Source organism: Maylandia zebra, linkage group LG10 (genome assembly GCF_041146795.1).
Source record: "Maylandia zebra isolate NMK-2024a linkage group LG10, Mzebra_GT3a, whole genome shotgun sequence".
NCBI classification, from domain to species: domain Eukaryota; kingdom Metazoa; phylum Chordata; class Actinopteri; order Cichliformes; family Cichlidae; genus Maylandia; species Maylandia zebra.
The window spans coordinates 2,302,493-2,320,452 of NC_135176.1; the positions used below are offsets into that span (position 1 = coordinate 2,302,493).

Here is a 17,960-nt window from a genome sequence, read left to right on the forward strand (position 1 = left end):
CAGTGAGCACTTCTCCTTTGCATCCCACCTCACTAGTGTGGCATATTAAGGTGCTGATTAGACAGCATGACTGTTGCACAGGTGTGCCTTAGACTGCCCACAATAAATGGGCCTACAGGAGGGTGAGCCCATATGGCTTTTTCAGGCTGCACTTGGCCAGGCCACATGGGCAAAGGCCCAGCCATCAGGCGCTCTCTGCAGCTGCAGTCACAACTGACAACATACAAAAAGGACGACCTGATGAATTTTCTTTAAAAATATCATTTTTAAAAATGGCTGCCAATATTTATTTCAGACAGGTTGACAATAATTAGTTTACAGCATTCGAAAATCATGTTCAGCACTCAGCTGCTTTAGGGAATACACCAAATACCATGTGTTATTATAATGTGGTCAACGTATTTTCACTTTGTCACAAAGTTCATCTGCTTTTCATGTTGGTGCATTTCCACATCTCATTGTTCAAGCAGCAGGTTTATCTCAAAAACATGCATTTCCCCCCCAAGGCTGATAAGGCGTTAGAATATTCAACAGTTGCTTTGGTTTCAGACGTCAGTGATTGTGGCTAAATGCACATTTTTTCCTCATTTTCTCAAAAACAGATTCACTAACTGACAATTTGTTTTCCGTTTTACTATTAAAAAATATGACAATACCATTTGCTTCCATTGGGCTGGAGAGGCATCTGGGTGACAGTGATCACTTTGTACAGTTTGTTAAAAATCTACTCTACTATGTAACAGTATCTGTGTGAGGTGACCTGCACCCCTAGTGTCTGCTCAGTAGCTGAACATCTGTTGCGCAGAACTGCTTTGCTGCTGAGGGGTGGCTGGCTGGCTCTGGCTGGGCCGGCCTGGATCTGAGCCCTGGCTCTGGGCCTCCTGACTCTCCCCCTGTGCACCCTCCACCACTGGAGTGACCTGGCTGCCCTCAGCTGCAGGTACAGGCCTCCACGCCAGAGTCGGGGCCTCTAGCTGGTGGCCCATGGGGTTGACCAGAGTGGCGAGGTTGATGAAATGGGCGACGGACTGGGGTGTCCCGCTTCCAGCAGGACCTACAGTCTCTGGGATGAGTTCTGCAGACCGGTTGTGCAGCATAGCGGAGCCACTGACTGTGTCAAAGGTGACCGTGAGGATGGAGTTGTCCAGTGTGAGGGGCCGGTCGCTGGCTGTCAGGTGGCCCACGGCGACAGGCTGCAGGCTGGTAAACTGGGCAGGGGCGTGGCTGGTGATGGGTGTGACTGTGATGTTGGTCAGTCCCACTGAACTGTTGGGGGAGGAGGCTGATGGAGCACTGGGGTCGGTCAGAACCACCACCTGAAACGGCAACAATGGAATCAATTGCAACTCGATGATGAAAGCAGCTCATCTGCCGCTAAAGCACAACACTGTTGTTATAATCTAAGTTTGTGAGGAACAGCAGCTGGCTGAGGCCGTGAGTCAAGCTCAGCCAGCGAGCTGAATGAACTGAATTTTATTGCATTCACATAGCACCAAATGACAACAACGGTCACTTCAAGGTGATTTATATTGTACAGACTTTACAATAATGCAGAGAAAACCCCAACAATTAGACACCACCCAGTGATCAAGCACTTGGTGACAGCGGGAAGGAAAAACTCCCTTTTAACAGGAAGAAATGTGTTGTTGCTGCTGCTGCCGCTCTCCCGGCCTCTTGGCTTTCCATACTGCACATGTTAGGAAAGTTCCAGAACAGAGGCCAAATATAAATTACTGCAGCTGGAATAACAGTCTGATATTGACTCAAGTGGCCCAGACAGAAATAATGTAGTAAACACATCTGAAAAATGGAAAATAAATAAATAAAATTAGAAACTACGTCTTATTGCATATTTTTAAATCAAACTATTTAAGCATCATGCCAGTTTGTATAGTTATATTATTAAAATTGTTAAAGGTCTAATGTGTTTGAGCACATCTGTAATCACAAAGCCTTAGCTGTCAATTGTGGCTTCAAGCGTTGCACTGCATCTGTGTAATTTCATAACACTGTCTTAACAGCAGGAAAACAATTGTATATTATAAATGTAATCATTTTGTGGTTTGACTGTGTGTATTTTACACCTGCTTTACTCAACAGATCCACATTTTATCCTACGATTCCCAATGAAGTCATAACTACTAGGTCAACAATTACCAAAGTCGGCAATTTATTAGGTTATGTAACATTATAGCCCATTCAAAAAAAACCTTTATTAGACAACTGCCACATTTTTAGACAAATGCCACAGTTATTAAATGATGACTTCATATCAAATAATCAACAAAACAAGTGCAAATCCAGATTTATTCTGCCTTTCATCGGCAATGTCGAGCCAGCCGCTGTGGGTGACTTAAGGGCTCTTCAGGGAGAAAAACTTCAGTCTGTGTTTTCCTTTTTAATCAGGCCGCCTGCCTTTATCCACTTATCGTGGTGTTCGGGGGGAAAGAAATTGGACACGTTATTGTAGCAACAAAGCAGAATCTTCTGGAGGAAATGTGCACACGTACCTGCTGGATGCTCTGTACAGCAGAGCTCGTCTCAGTCTCATCACCGACAATGACGGCGTTGAATTCTGACATGGCTTCGTGCCTTGGCTCAGCAAAGTCAACGTATTCATCGGACTCGGAGAGCTCCGGCTCAGCTGAGCTTCTCTGCTTCTTCTTGGGGTGTCGGGAAGGTCGACTGGGCCGCTCCTGAGACATCCCGTCTTTTTCCATGGTCAGAGAGGGCTGCAGAAGGAAGTGAAACATCTTTAGTGTACAGAAAAATGCAGATTTTAAGGCAGCTGACACCACAGACATACTTAGACAATATGGTTTCTTGTTGTTTGTCAGTGTTTCCATAGCTACGCCTCCCTAAAACCACCTCGTTTGCCAATAAGGTCAAAGGTCAAATTTATTTATATAGCACATTTCAAACAGCCGATGCTGCACAAAGTGCTTAACAATATAAAAATGGCATTAAAAAGCAACAATGTAATACAATAATAACAATATAAAACAATAATAGGACAATAAAAGAATTAAAACAATAACTAAAACTATTTAAAATAAGAGCAGAATGCCTGGGTCAGAGTGTGTTAAAAGCCAGGGCATTAAAATGTGTCTTTAGTAGTGATTTAAATTGCTCAAGTGTTTGTACAGATCTAATATTTAGGGGGAGACTTTTCCAAAGTCTGGGATCTGTCACAGAGACGGATCTATGACCACGAGATTGGAGACAAGTCCGTGGGATGGACAGCATCTATTCTGAGCTAGACCTCGTGGTTTTTCCTGGAGCATAAACAGAGAGGAGCTCAGACAGGTAAGAAGGCGCTCGGGCGTTAAGCGACTTAAAAGTAAAAGTTTAAATTGGATCCTGTAGGAGACAGGAAGTGTAAAGAAGCTAAAACTGGGGTTATACGCTCTCTCCGTTTGGTACCAGCTAGCAGGCGAGCAGCTGCATTTTGGACCATCTGAAGACGATGGGTGGAGGCCTGGTCGAGACCAAAATACAATGAATTGGATTTTGGTCTGTGGTGTCAGAAATCCGGAATTTTATTCTAACCTGCACAATGCTGATCGATGACTCATTCATTGACAAATTTTCCTGAAGATCATCAAACTCGTCGATTCTCACAGACACCACCTGTAGGCATATAGGAGAAGGACAGCATTTCAGGCCGAGTCTGCCTTTCGAGTGCTGTAATATGGGTCGTTTCCTCTCCGGTCTGACCCCACTCACCTCGGGATGTTTGCGTCGCAGGTGTCGGTTCATAGAAGCGCGAGTGGACACCTTTGTCCCGCAGAGGTGACACGACTGGGCCTCTACCTTTTCGTGGGTCAGGTGGACGTGCTTCTGCAGCATGTACTCGGTCAGATATTTCTTATCGCATGTGGGACATGTCCACGTCTTACCCACTGCAGCAGCAGAGAAGGAGAGGTCAGCTCGACAGCATCAGCTAGTATGAAGCCCCAAATTAAACCCTATCATATTCAATGTTGTGTGTAATGCACTCCAAAGCATCTTTGCTTTGTGTTGTTGGATTTGTGTTCATACATATGAAAGATCACATGTGTGTTCTGACTTTGATAGGGATATATGTTGGTGTGTAGAACAGCAGAACTGGAAATTATGTGAATGTGTTTCAGGTCAATTTATGGAGCAAAAGTAATGTAACGAGTCGTGTAACAAATTATTTACTCCATTATAATTTTGCTCAATAATGTATCAATCTCAGTTACTAAATCTCCAAGTCCTTCCCCGTCTTATTAAACTTTTGTTTAAGAAAGAAAACACATTTTCCTAAAAATTGTTTGTAACTTTGCTTCATAGGTGTAGCTACTACTCTGACTGGCTGCATCACCACCTGGTACGGCAGCTGTAATGCTCTGGACCACAAAGCTCTGCAGAGGCTGGTGAGGACAGCACAGCGCATCACCAGGACTGAACTGGCAGCCATGCAGGATCTCTACAGACAGCGCTGCGTGAGGAAGATGCAGCGGCTCCTCTCCGATCCCAGCCACAGACTTTTCTCAGTCCTGCCGTCCGGCAGGCGGTTCAGGAGCATCCAGACCCGCGCTAGCAGACGCAGAGACAGTTTCTACCCACAAGCCATCAGGCTTTCGAGCTGCTGCCGTTCTGCACACACCATTACACACTCACTACAACTACAGGACTCTACACACTGTCACTTCAACAAATGCCACTTAAATGCTCGTTGCACAAGTTTTGCACAACATGCAAATACCAACTTGTCTTAACTATTAAATATTTAGAGAATTTTTTTCTCTCTTTTTCTCTTTTATCATCATCATCAGTATTATTATTATTACTGCTATTTTCTGTTATTTTCTTCTTAATATAACTGCACACTTTCTACATGTTCATGTAAGGCTGAGGAGCACGAGCCAAAGAACTTCATTATGGGTAAATGTGGCTACACTGTTTCTCCGTACAAAACTTGAAACTACTGTTTAGTTAGCACCATGTAGCTAACATTATGCTAGTATTTGTTCCAGTCCAAAAATAGCAGGCGTTTACATGAAAGGATACAACATGCTTCTTAAATCATAAGGTCCTGGCAGCAGCTGCATGTCACGGGCTTTTTGGCAAGTTTACCTTTGGACCAAACTGATTTTAGCCTTTATGCTAACTTAAGTCAACCTTCTTATTTTTGGGATCAAACAAAAGTTCCTCTTTCCTCTATTCATCAACAACTAATAAGAGCTAACTTACATTTTCATACCACAACAGTTAACATTAACAGCTAAAATTATTTTTGGTAAAATCACTTTAAATTATGACTAAAAGAAGATATTACATTACTACATATGGCATTACATTTGAAGATTGTAAGTAATAAGTTGCTTTCTGTGTGACTTTATCAGCCTCTCACTTGCTTTGGTCCAGTCCTGTTTACAATGTTCTGATTTAAATGTAGCAGGAAAGTAGATTCAGATGAAAGAGTTTCATGTTCAGCTTGTAATAACCGAGTAATGCACAGCAGTCTGGTTTTATGACGCCACAGTGACATGAAATACCTGTGTGGATGAGCTTGTGAGTCTCTAGTGTGGTCCTCTCACTGAAAGTCTTTCCACACAACTCGCACATGAAGTCCTTTATACCTGCAAGCACGGTGACACAAAACAAGCACTGAGGGACAATGACGTGATTCTCTGTTAGGTGTGCTTGGTTTTTAGTGCTTTTTTTGCAGTATACATCCTTCATGTCTGTGACACACAAACACTTTTTCTTACTGCAATAGAGACAAGTGAGAACAATCAAGACAATTAGGGTAAAGACAGTGTGGGGGGGCTGCACAGACAAAAAGAATTACAGCGGCTGTGGGTGTGTGACTGAGCATTAGTGCAGGTGTGTGTTTGAACGTGTACATGGAAAAACAGAGTAACCAACCCATCATGCTTATGCTATATGTATGTGTGTGTCTGTGTGTGTTAGACTAAGGTAATGCATTAAAATGAGCTCTACGTGCACACGCACGCCTTCTCACTCACCTGTGTGTCTCTTGTAGTGTTTCAGCATGTTGACCTTTTGGGCGAACTTGCGCTTACACTCCTTACACTCGTACTCTTTGATGCCCTTGTGGAGCTTCATGTGGTGCCGCAGAGCATGTTTGGTCTTCATACCTGGGCAGGCAAACGTTGACACAATCTCAGAATAATTCAACCACCACCAGTTCAAGTCTACTCGTTCAGTTTACACGGTGGGAAAAGAGCAATGAGGCGTGCGATGACCTTTCCCGCACTCGGCGCACAGGTACTCTCGGTTGTCGTCGTGCACCCTGAGATGCTCCTTCAGCATGTCCTTTCTTGCAAACGATTTGCCGCATTTGTCACAGCCGTGGCTCTTCACCCCTGGATGAGTGAACAAACATCTTTTTTTAATTGTGACGTTACCTTTGCACAGACTCACCCTGTGAGAGTATGAGCCAGCGTAGGAAGTACATTTACTGACGTGCTGCCCTTGATTACAACTTTCAGCTGCTTTGCTGAACAGAGGAACATTTTTATGCCATTATTTTATAAAAACACACATTTTAGCATTAAAAATGTGACTTCAATTAAAATCTTGTGGGATTAGCGTTTGGATGAAACATTTTGCTGATTACCAGTAGTGTTCATTTAAAAACCTTACGCTGGGTGGTAGGCGAATAAATTTGTTAAGCACTGACCACAGAATAAACACTTCACCTGTGTGGATGATCTTGTGCCTTTCCAGATTTCCAATGCTATTGAATATTCGCCCACAAATCTCACATGGATGGATGTACCTTTAGGAAAGAGCGAAACTATTTGAAAATGATTTCTGTACATTTTTCTGACTTCATAGTTATTTAGTACCTTTATTTTGAAAAATACACAGTTTGCGCTAAAAATGACATCATTTCCTTTTAGGTGCAAGTCAGCAATTTCAGCTCTCACATGCATGGATGATTAGTAACTAGCACTCAATGGCTGCTGCACGCAAATGTTACTATCTTTCCTCCCGTGAACATATTTAAAGGAATCAGATGTATTCTTCTCCTCGCCAGATTTCAAAAGTACTTCTTTATACAATTATACATTTCTCTGCTGGCTCACAAGACTGTGACTAGCATTTGTACTTGCTTGCTTCCTACTGTCTTACTTCTGCACCGAAGGGTCGGGCAGCTGCTCTCGGTGGATGACCAGGTGAGCGTTGTAAGTGGCTTTGAGTGCAAAGCGTCGGTTACAGATCCCGCAGCCGTAGGCTTTCTCCTTGTGCTGCTCCATGATGTGCTTCAGGTACTCTTTTCCTTTTGCAAATGACAGCTGGAGACAAGAAGCAGGACGTGTGTTATTTGTGTGGGACACAGGGATACGTGGAGCTCCATGTGACTGCAGAGTTTCTCCGTGACAGACGATTGCTTACTTGGCATTTTTTGCAGTTATATTTATGGTGCTCTGGGTCATCTTCATCTTCATCCTCGTCTGTTTCGTCACTGTCGTCCGCTGAGATGCCGATCTTCTTGATGAAGCCTTCCCTTTCCTGCTCGTCCATTAAGGCTATGTCCTGAAATAAAAGGATGTCATTCAACCTGATGAACGCCAGGTATCTGGAGAGCACCTGAGCATTTCTGAGTTCATCTTTTCTTATCTGAGTAGCAGTGCTTCTGATTTTTTTTAAAAATATGTCCCCTTCTCTATAATTTAGAGAAATGGTGAGATTCTGACTGAGGACATGTAAATGTATAGAATATTCTGTCAGGTGTCTATAATACTGAATCAGAGATGGACCACATTTTGATACCTGATCTGAGTCAAAGTGGCATCCTTGTAAATCCTTGTGTGTGTGATTAAAGTGGAAACCAAGTACTCAAAGGCCCAAAGCCAAAAAAGCGTTCTGAATTTGTGCAGCTAAATGTGCAGCGGCGCTGTTAAACAAGTGGAACAGACTCTACATGCGTCATTGGTCCTGTGGAATAAGCAGTGGTGCAGCTTTCATCCTAGAAATTCATTTCATCCATAAATCCTGCATTTTTGTAATATACACAAACTCTTTGATCTTGTGATGAAACAGCAGCTTCTCTGTGAACGAACCCTTCAAAAGGTCTGATAATGTTGCAGGTTTCACCTTGAAGTGCACGTGAATGTGGTCTCGGAGGACGTCTACACGGAAGAACTTGCGACCGCAGATCTCACAGGTGTACTTTTTATCGCCGTGAGTCAACAGATGCTTGTTCATGTTACTCCTGCAGGAGAACACCTGTGCGCACACACAGAAACACACTGCAGTGAAGGTGCAGGTGAACGATGAAGTGATGCCATGAGCCGACGCGTGCAGACGGCTTACCTTGCTGCAAATGGGACAGGGTGACGGCTCCTTCCTGTACTTGGTCCCTTCTTCTCCATTGGCCTCCAGCTCCTCTCTCTTCATGTGCTTTGGTCCTGTGCGTATGGATTTTAGGTTTAGTTTAGCGAAGAGCGTCAGGGCCAACAGAAGAAATCCATCTAAACGGTGCAAAAATGCACCAGGCTGCTCAGCTCTGACTTGGTTATCTGTGTGTTTGTGTGGGAGACGTGAAAGTCGAATCCTTCTCAGTTTTATGAAATCGTTTACACAGTGAGATTCAATATGATTACCACTAACAATGCCAGAGTAATGCAATCATATGAACGGCTTCAAATAACTGTTTTATATCATTTGTTGCTGCCTGGCTAAACTCACAAAACAACAAATCACTTAATATTTGCTACACAGTGATTAAATAGCTCTCATGGTATGGTTAAAAGTAGAGATGGCACGATACCACTTTTTTATGTCCGATACCGATATCATAAATTTGGATATCTGCCGATACCGATATGAATCCGATATAGTGTTTTTTAATCAACAAAACTGTTTTTTAAATATCTTGCTGCATTTTGTATAAGTTCATACTCAAGTTTAAAACAACAACTACACTAAAGCTATTCTGTTATACCTGTATGCAAAAAAAAATATTTCATAGTTCAGCAATACTGATCAATCTAATAAACTTAAACCTACACCATCCTCCCTATTCTGGTATTTTAAAGAGTACTTAGCATAAATATTAAGCAACCTAACTAATAGGGTTCCAACTCCCAGCAACAACAAAAATAAATAAATAAAAAATAGGGAACCACCCCTCACGCTCCACCTCATGATGCTTAATCGACGTAATCAACCTTAATTTGATGCAGTGTGAAAAAAAATGCACAGAAATCAATTATTTTTCAAGAAATATTAAATAGATTCAACATCTTTCTTCAACAAAATTGCAGACTGCACAGATGGTACCTTCCCAAAGGAAAAAGTACTATAGCTTACTAGGGTATATATATTAGACTTAATAGTTACTATATACAGTAATTGACTTCTATTCATTTTGCATCAAATTAAAACTTTGGGTGTCAGATAATTATTTATTAAAAGCTCGACATTTTAAATGAGAATAAGAAAGAAAAGTATGTCTTTGTGCCCCCTTTTCCCTGTTAATGCCCTATCGGCCCCCCTGGCTAAACTTTGCTAGATCCGCCCCTGCACAGTTACCAGCCGTCAGCTACGTAGAAAAAGATCCTGGTGTAGAAAGTAATATTAAATAAATTCTAACAACAGCTGATCAAGCTTAAACGTGCTGCTGTTGTTCAGCCGCTGGTTTCCTCTTTCTGGTGCAAAGTGGGCCAAAAGCAAACTAGAGACACGGACTCGCGACAGAAAAGCCGATCAGCTGATCGTTAAGCAGTTTCATGATTGAAGTAGCAGCAAGAAGAGGCAGTCGCTCCATATATTGCTTGTTAAGCTTAACGCAGGAATGCTTTACAAACATTCAGAGATGGACTTACACACTTGCTTTACTTCTCTCGGGGATAACTTTGTCGGAGATGAAATGCCGGGTTGCTAGCGAAGCTCCACATGCTATCCAGACCACCGACAGGTCCCGCATGCCACAGCTGCTCTATCACGTGATGCATACTGCTCCGACGTGCTAACGTTCTGAGGTGAGTTACGGCGTGTTGCAAGTTTTGTGAGGTGCTTTCGTGATATTTAATGGATCGGATTACATTTTTTATTTTTCTCCGATATCCGATCCAGTCATTTAGGTCAGTATCGGACCGATACCGATACGTAATATCGGATCGGTCCATCTCTAGTTAAAAGTATTCTCTGAACTCAAACATTTGTAGAGCTCCTCCGCTCATTGCCTACCTAACCCCTACAGTAAAGCATGGCGGTGGCTGCATCGGGCTATGGGGGATGTTTCTCAGCAACCGATCAAACCAGCTGGAGTCGAACACACAGAGGTCTCTGAAAACAACCTGCAGAGATCTGACCAATAGTTTTGCTTACACAGCACCAAGTCACAGTTGCCTCGAGACTCTTCCTATTTGCGAGGACCCAACAATAATACAGAGAAAACCCCAACAATCAAACGACCCCCTATGAGCAAGCAGGAAAAACTCCAGCAGAACACGGCTCAGGGGAGGGAGACGGGACAAAAGAGACACTGTGGAAGAGCCGGAGATTAAAAACGACTAATGATTAATGCCGAGTGTTGTGTAAGCACACACACAGTGAAATGAGGTGAAGGAAGCCTAGGCTTATTGTGCCATAGCTAAGGAATAGCTCAGGGTCACATGACTATAAGCTTTATCAAACGGGAAAGTTTTAAGCCTAATCTTTAGAGCAGAGAGGGTGTCTGGTGTCCAAACTGGGAGCTGGTTCCACAGAAGAGGGGCCTGAAAGCTGAAGGCTCTGCCTCCCATTCTACTTTTAAATAATCAACGGTGTGAGAGTAAAGTGCTCTACTGGGGCGATATGGTACTATGAAGTCTATAAGATAAGATGGGGCCTGATTATTTAAGAAGCTATGATTGAGCAATATGGACACATGAACTTTGGAGTGTTTTGCAGAAAATCTCTCTGTTCTAAAAACCTTAAAAGGTTCAGGCCTACAGAGTCTCCAGTTGCAGACTTGACTGCGAGACGTTTCCTGGAAATTCTCTTTGTCTTGCATAATCACAGTGACTGATAAGACCAGCGGCACGACTGCCTGGGAGGGAGTTTAACTATCCATACTCTGATTTATTTATTCCCGTAATGCTTTTCATCAACCATAAAAAGCACGAGAAGCATTTTGCTCTCATCATTCTAGTACTGTGAAAAAATAGCATTAATAATCAAACGCTGCTCTGTGTTCTCATGCACTCACCCAAACCGTGCCTCCTGTGGTGCTCCTGCATCACGTCTTTGCGGTAGAACATCTTGTTGCAGATTTCACAGGAGTAGAGCTTCTCGCCGTGCTTCTTCTTGTGCTTGGAGAGGTTGCTGTTGGTGGAGAAGAACCGCGAGCAGATATCACACTGGAACGTCTTGTCGTCTGGAGAGAAGGAATGAAAAGAGGATGGTTAGAAATGTGATCAGAAACGAGAGGGAAAAGAAAAGAGGCAAACCTACCTGTCCGGCAGTTGTGGAACTTTAAGGCATTTTCCAGGCGAAAAGATTTCTCACAGGTGTTGCATTTGTACTTGTACTCTTGGTCAGGCTGTTGGGGGGATAAACACACGACGTCATTAACCGCTGGAGCGGCTGAAACCCTCGATCCGGCCGTTCGAAACGCACTTACCACGTTCTTGCTGTGCTTGTATGAGATGTGCTGCTTCAGGCTCTCCTTACGGCTGAACAACTTGTCACATTCATCGCACTTGAACAGCTTATCACCTGCCGACCACACATGAAGGGACCTTTTAGTAAACATACTCACTCCTCCTGAATTGAACTCTATCTGGAGATGACGCCATCACAGCCACAACTGTACCATGAGATCGAATGTGTCTGTTGAGGTTGCTGCTGTTCTGGAAGACCTTGTTGCAGCGGGGGCAAGCGTAGACCTTCTTGTGCTCTCTCGCTCTGTGCCTCTTCAGGACAGGCCCGCTGTCTGGAGTGCTCAGTGGGCTGCTGTTCTCTGCCGCTCTCGTTCCCCCCTCTGACGCTACAGGCTCCGAGCTCACCAGTGGGGGCTTCACATCTGCACACATCAGGAACCCAACGTCAAAGTCGACGGAGCGACCGTAGATGAGCTCGTGTTCCACACTTGATCGTTTTACGCCCTTATTGCAAAATGAATCATAGTCATTTTTCACCTCAGAACTCTACATGCGATGCTCTGTAATGACAAAGTGATGAAGTTTGTTTGAAATATAACATGTACATAAATATTCACAGCCTTTGCTCGATACCTTGGTAGCTTGGAAGCACCTTTGGCAGCAATTACAGCCTCAAGTCTTTTTGAGTATGATGCTACAAGCTAGCACACCTATTTTTGGGGTTTCCCACTCTTCTTTGCAGAATCTCTCAAGCTCCAGCAGTTTGGATTGGGAGTGTTGGTGCACAGCCATTTTCAGATCTTTCCAGAGACGTTCAGCCAGGTTCAACTCTGGGGTGTGACTGGGCCATTGAGGGAAATTTCTAAAGCCACTCCTCTGTTATCTTGGCTGTGTGTTTAGGGTCATTGTCCTGTTAGAACAGAGGTGGAGGAACTGCAGGCGTCGAGGGCCGGTGTCCTTCAGGTTTTAGATGTGTCTTTGATCCAACACAGCTGATTTAAATGGCTAAATGACCTCCTCAACATGTCATGAAGTTCACCAGACGCCTGGTAATGAACTAATGATTTGATTCCGGTGTGTTGACCTGCAGGTTTTAGATATCCCCACCCCTGTGTTAGAAGATGAACCTTCACCCTAGTCTGAGGTCCAGAGCGCTCTAGCAGGTTAACATCAACATCATGGCTCTGTGCATCGCTGCATTGACCTTTACCTCCACCCTGACTAGTCTCCCAGTTCGCTTCTGAACAACATCCCCCCAGCGTGATGCTGCTGCCACCATGCTTCACTGTAGGGATGAGATCATCCATGTGATGAGCCGTGCTTGGTTGTCACTTGGCATTCAAGCCAAAGAGTGTAATCTTTGTTTCATCAGACCAGAGAACTTAGTTTCTCATGGTCTGAGCGTCCTTGGGGTGCTTTTTGGAAAACTATAGGTGGGCTGTCATGTGACTCTTACTGAGGAGTTTCTGTCTGGCTTCTCGAAAAAGTAGAAAAGTACTTGACACACGTGAGATCCCTCTCTTTTCCCCTGGTGGTGATTTGCATACAGCGCAGGTTTTGCCACTTTGGAAAAATAATTGCATGAGGGGACAACATATGTTTTTTCCATTAAGTAAACCAGAGACCCGAAACATTCCTGGCTCGACGTGTTTAGTGGGCACACATCTTTGTTCAGATGGAATGTGATTGGTTGGTGACTTTGTGAGCTGGATGGATACAAGGAGCCTCGTCTGAGTTGACACTGGGCGATTCACCTCAGCACTGCAGGATCTTCATGCATTAACTGTCTTTGTGTCTTTTCTGTGTTCTGTGGTGCAGACGCGACTCTACGACACTTGTTGCTTTGTTCTTGGTCAACATTACTTGTTATCTGCTGTATTTCCAAACAGCGGACGATGATCCGCTTCAAAGAACAAGCTCTTCACCTCCTGCTGTGCTACACATTTGAATTTGATCCGTCTTAACGTAGTGACTATATCCAGAAACTTTGAGCTGTGTTGTGCAGGAAACAGGCGCTGACCGAGGGAGCACTCGATCTACTTTTGCTTTGTGTTTTAACTGGTGCAGCATGCATTCTAAATATCATGCGATCATCTTCATTTAACCGCTGCAAGCCAGAATATGTTTCACAAAGTTTTTTTTGCCCAAGCCTGACTCTCACTTTCTTCTCACCTCTGTTTTTGCTTGCTGCAGCTGCAGCACTGGGCCTGCGTCCTTTAGCCCTCCTCCCTCGGCTGTGCCCTCTCTTGGGGCTGGGCTGCGCTGCAGGGGAGATGCCCTCCTCCTCATCAGGACCAACCAGGCATTCCCCCTGAGGCAGGAGTTGCTCTGCTGGAAGCACCGTTACCGTCTTTACCTCGTTGAGGTGGCTCAGCATGTCGCCTGTGATCCACAGAAAAGGGGTAGATGAGTCAGCGTGTGCGATCATGACGCAGCGTTTTGTTCAGCTTAGAATCTTTTGAACGGGTGAACATGTGGCGTTCACTCATGCTGGACTTGCTGCCAAAACAAAAAGCTGCTGAAAAATTGATGCAGTTAAAAGAAAAAAAAAGGATTATAATCACAAACTTAGCTAAAATATGGGAAAACATTTCAAAGACGTGTGAACTGGAGGTGGTGGGTGTTTTTAATGATCCTACCTGTGCTGCTGTCTTCAGCCGCTGGAGGCATGTGGGCTCCACTTTTCTCTGAGATCTCAGATTTAGCGGATGGAGCTGTCACATCTGATTGAAAAAGAGAAAAGCGAGAAGATGTAACTCTCACAGTTTCCATGGTACCCCAACACAGCATCTGTGCTGTAACCAAAGCTACCTGGTGGAGGCAGCGGTGGCTGAAGTGGGGGTTTCAGCATGGGCTTCTCCATCTTCTTGGCATAGAACGCTCCATACCAGACTCTCAGCTCTGTTCCTGGCAGCACATCCTGGGAAACACAACAGCGGCAGGTATGCACGTGGATCAACAAATCAGTCTGCTTACAGAGGTGAAGGAGCCGCGCAGGTTTCAGGTGGAGGAAGATACCTGGGAGGTGTTGAAGTACACTTCGTCATCCTGCTGGTAAGCCGTCAGATTCTGGTGCTTGTGGTCGCTGGCAGGTCGCACCAGCATCATCCAGTTGCAGTCCTCCTCACTGCTGGAGTCAAAACACACCACTACACCGTCCTTCTTGAAGATCTGCCCAACAACAGAGAGAGGATCAAGAAGGAAGTTAAAGTTAAAAACCACATGCACACGTACAGTTTAAAGCAGAGGGTTTAAGTGCACCTTCAGGGGGAACGCTCCTTCCTTCTCCAGGTGGGGAACCCTCTTTGCTTCAAAGGGCCCAAACCGAGTCCTCTTGACCAGCCGGTGCAGGACAAACACCCCCTCCTCTCCATTTCCCATCTCTCTGATCTCCAGGCTGTCCGGAAGAGACGACCTGATCCAAGGAAAGAGCAACATGGCATAAACTCCTGATTACTGTCTGTTCAGTATGTAAGCTAAAAGCATGATAAAAGCTGAAAGCGACAACCCTCACTCTTTAATCTCAACTCTGCATCATCACCAATCACGACCCCCAACCTGTTACTGCAGACTCCTCCCAGAAGTTTCTTCCTGTTAAAACAGGGACTCTTACTGCCGCTGTTGCTAAGTGCTTGATCACAGAGGATGATCTGGTTATTGTAGGGTCTTTACAATAACAAGGCCAGCCTCCTGCCTTCTTGTGATCCCTTAGTTTCAGCATCACTTGATTCAGTATGCTTACTTTGCTAAAATGCTGAAAAATGGTGTGTCCTCCCCTTTTGAGCAATTTTGTGCAATATTATAGACAGAAGCCCCAATGATGCAAAATATCAGAGAATGAGAAAGAGAGAAAACACAAACAAAAAAAGAAACTGCAGGCTGAGGCTCGAGGAAGGCAGCTGTATGCTTGTGAGAAGAAAGCATCGAGTGAGAAATCTATTATGTTTAAAGTTAAAAAGTTCCACATTTAGGATGAAGCTGCAAGTGGCAGAAACGCAACCACCCACAGTGGGATACTTGGACAATCTCTTTGCAAGGTCTAGAACAGCAATAAGGTGACACATGAATGGGGTTTGTAATTTCACAGGTCAGGATGACTGGACGTCAGCGCTAGCAGGGATCGATGTTTCTCCTTCTTTGGTTTTGCTCTGATTGAATCTTTAGAAAGAAACTTGAGTTCAAAGAATGGCCCAAACCCCCACCTGACACCTCCAGCTGTCACTCACCGAGCTCGGCTGAGGACGAAGGAGTCCTGGACAGTCACCACCGGCCCAAGTTCAGGACACTCAGAGTCATGGTACTGGCCACAGTCCTCGCACCCTGTCAGATACACATCACATCTGTCTTCATAGTGCTTTCTCACACACACACACACACACACACACACACACACACACACACACACACACACACACACACACACGGGACAGTAAGGGCTGGAGTCATACTCACAGATGAACTCATCTGGCGTCTGTTCAGCCATTATGCCAACCTACAGAGAGGGAAAGTGTTTGCATGTTTACCAGAGAGCAGCAGCCTGGTCGCACTCAGTTTTACTGCACATTTACACGAAGGAAGTACTTTAACGAGTGTTTCAGGATGTAACTGAACTTCTGAGCCTGCTCATCGTTTAATGTGGGACCCTTCAGGTGTACGTGAATGCATCAGCCCTACCGGCTGTACACTAGTGCCTTATGGAAACATTAGCTGGTTTTTGTTCTACGCGAAACAGTTGACGCGTGTATTTGAACATATGCAGCCCGGGGAATAGACGGGATCCAGGATTTGAGTCGTTCCCAAACTCTAGCCGGGTTTTAACTCCGATCTGAGCGGCTGCTCTTTGCTAAAATGTAACAAAGAACAGTCGGCATGGCGGATGGACCGGAGACGCAAACCCCCAAACCGGAGTCAATGCGATTCAACGGCCGCCAGTGTGTGGTGGAGGCGTTTCGGGTAAACTCGGACCGAACCGGACGGATCAGCTGCACCTTTACTACCAAACTGCGTCTCCATTTGGTAGAAAGGCGGCGTGTATTGGTCGGGAAACACGTTACCTTTTCTGCAAAACCCCTTCATTTACCAAATCCTGACTCCGGGTTCCAATCCGCTCCAGAAACGGCGCAGGACCGGAAACGAGCAGCCCCGACTGCATTATGGGAAATGTAGGCGCAACACAATGGCGCTAACCTAGGACCTACTACCTCATACGTGTAACAGTTTTTAGTCTTATAGAAACTGCAGAAGTTAACAAAAATGTGCACAAAATACTAAAAGGCAGCATGTTAGCGTCAGCTGCTGCTTATAACTACTTTATCAAACTTCCGACAACGTTTGCTGTCACAACAACGTTTCGCTTTCTGTTTCAGTCCTAACAACACATTTAATGAAAATTATATTTCAGTGTCAAGAAGCTTTTTACAATGTTGTCTTTATACCAAAATGTCTTTCTATAAGCAAAGTGATGAAACACGTGGAGCAGTGCGAGTTACTAAACTGTACTAGTTAAATATTTGGAGTTTCTTTGATTAATATGGACTCTTTTTTTGAGATTAAGTAAGCCCACTTATTATATTTGTTATAACTTCACAGTTACTAAATTCTAATATGATAAACTATATAATAAAACTGTAACGTTGTCTCCTTATGTTAGCACTCAGAGTGGGCATGTCTGAAGGACTGTACTAACAGCTGACAGATCGCCTGTGTGGCCTGTCATAGTTGTTGCATGAAGTTGTGATAGTCTGGACATATGCAGAGGACAGATAGTGAAGGTTGGACCATTGAGGCAATGAGTTGCCTTAATTGTTTGAGGTCTGACAACAACAGACATTTACTAGTTGTTCTAGGGGATTAGAAAAATATAGACATAAAAGGCACAATATACTCACCAGCCACTTTGCTACATCCAACTGCTTCATTCATTTATTAATGCAAAGATCCAGTCAGCCAATAACATGGCAGCAACTCAGTGTGTTGAGGCATGTACAGATGGCTAAGACGGTCTGTTGAAATTCAAACCAAACATCAGAAGGAGGAAGAAAGGTGATTAAAGGGATCTCCACAATTGTGGCTTTGTTGTTGGTGACAGACAGGCTGGTCCGAGTACTTCACAAACTGCTGATCCCACACGACCATCTCTACAGTTTACAGAGAAAAAGTCAGAAAAAGAGAAAATATCCAGTGATGTTTATTCTAGGTTAAAGCTGAATGGCCAGACTGGAAAACTGTAAATCAAATAACCACTTGTTTCAACCAGAAGAGCATCTCTGAATGCAAAACCCTGAGGCAGGTTGGCCACAGCAGCAGAAGACCACACGGGGTGCCGTGCTGTCAGCAAAGAACAGGAAACCAAGGGTACAATTTGCGCAG

The 17,960-nt window shown here is 44.4% G+C and overlaps 1 protein-coding gene across 2 annotated transcripts; it reads right to left on the reverse strand.

The window, feature by feature from the left end:
- Window positions 1-273: 273 nt before the first annotated feature.
- prdm15 (PR domain containing 15) lies at window positions 274-16,747 on the reverse strand. Of its 2 annotated transcripts, none has more exons than XM_004561636.4 (24): window positions 16,646-16,747; window positions 16,044-16,083; window positions 15,818-15,911; window positions 14,853-15,006; window positions 14,610-14,762; window positions 14,403-14,511; window positions 14,231-14,314; window positions 13,764-13,973; window positions 11,804-12,013; window positions 11,612-11,706; window positions 11,443-11,530; window positions 11,198-11,365; window positions 8,317-8,411; window positions 8,098-8,229; window positions 7,396-7,536; window positions 7,132-7,295; window positions 6,696-6,775; window positions 6,240-6,359; window positions 6,000-6,131; window positions 5,526-5,609; window positions 3,727-3,902; window positions 3,550-3,630; window positions 2,511-2,732; window positions 274-1,316 (listed from the first exon to the last, which is right to left on the reverse strand). In XM_004561636.4, exons 2-24 carry the CDS (start codon window positions 16,072-16,074, stop codon window positions 780-782), a joined length of 3,360 nt encoding a protein of 1,119 aa, XP_004561693.2. In that variant the 5' UTR covers window positions 16,075-16,083; window positions 16,646-16,747; the 3' UTR covers window positions 274-779. The 2 variants fall into 2 exon arrangements, with proteins under 2 accessions (XP_004561693.2, XP_004561694.1); XM_004561637.5 differs by lacking the exon at window positions 274-1,316 and adding an exon at window positions 2,164-2,424.
- Window positions 16,748-17,960: the final 1,213 nt, after the last annotated feature.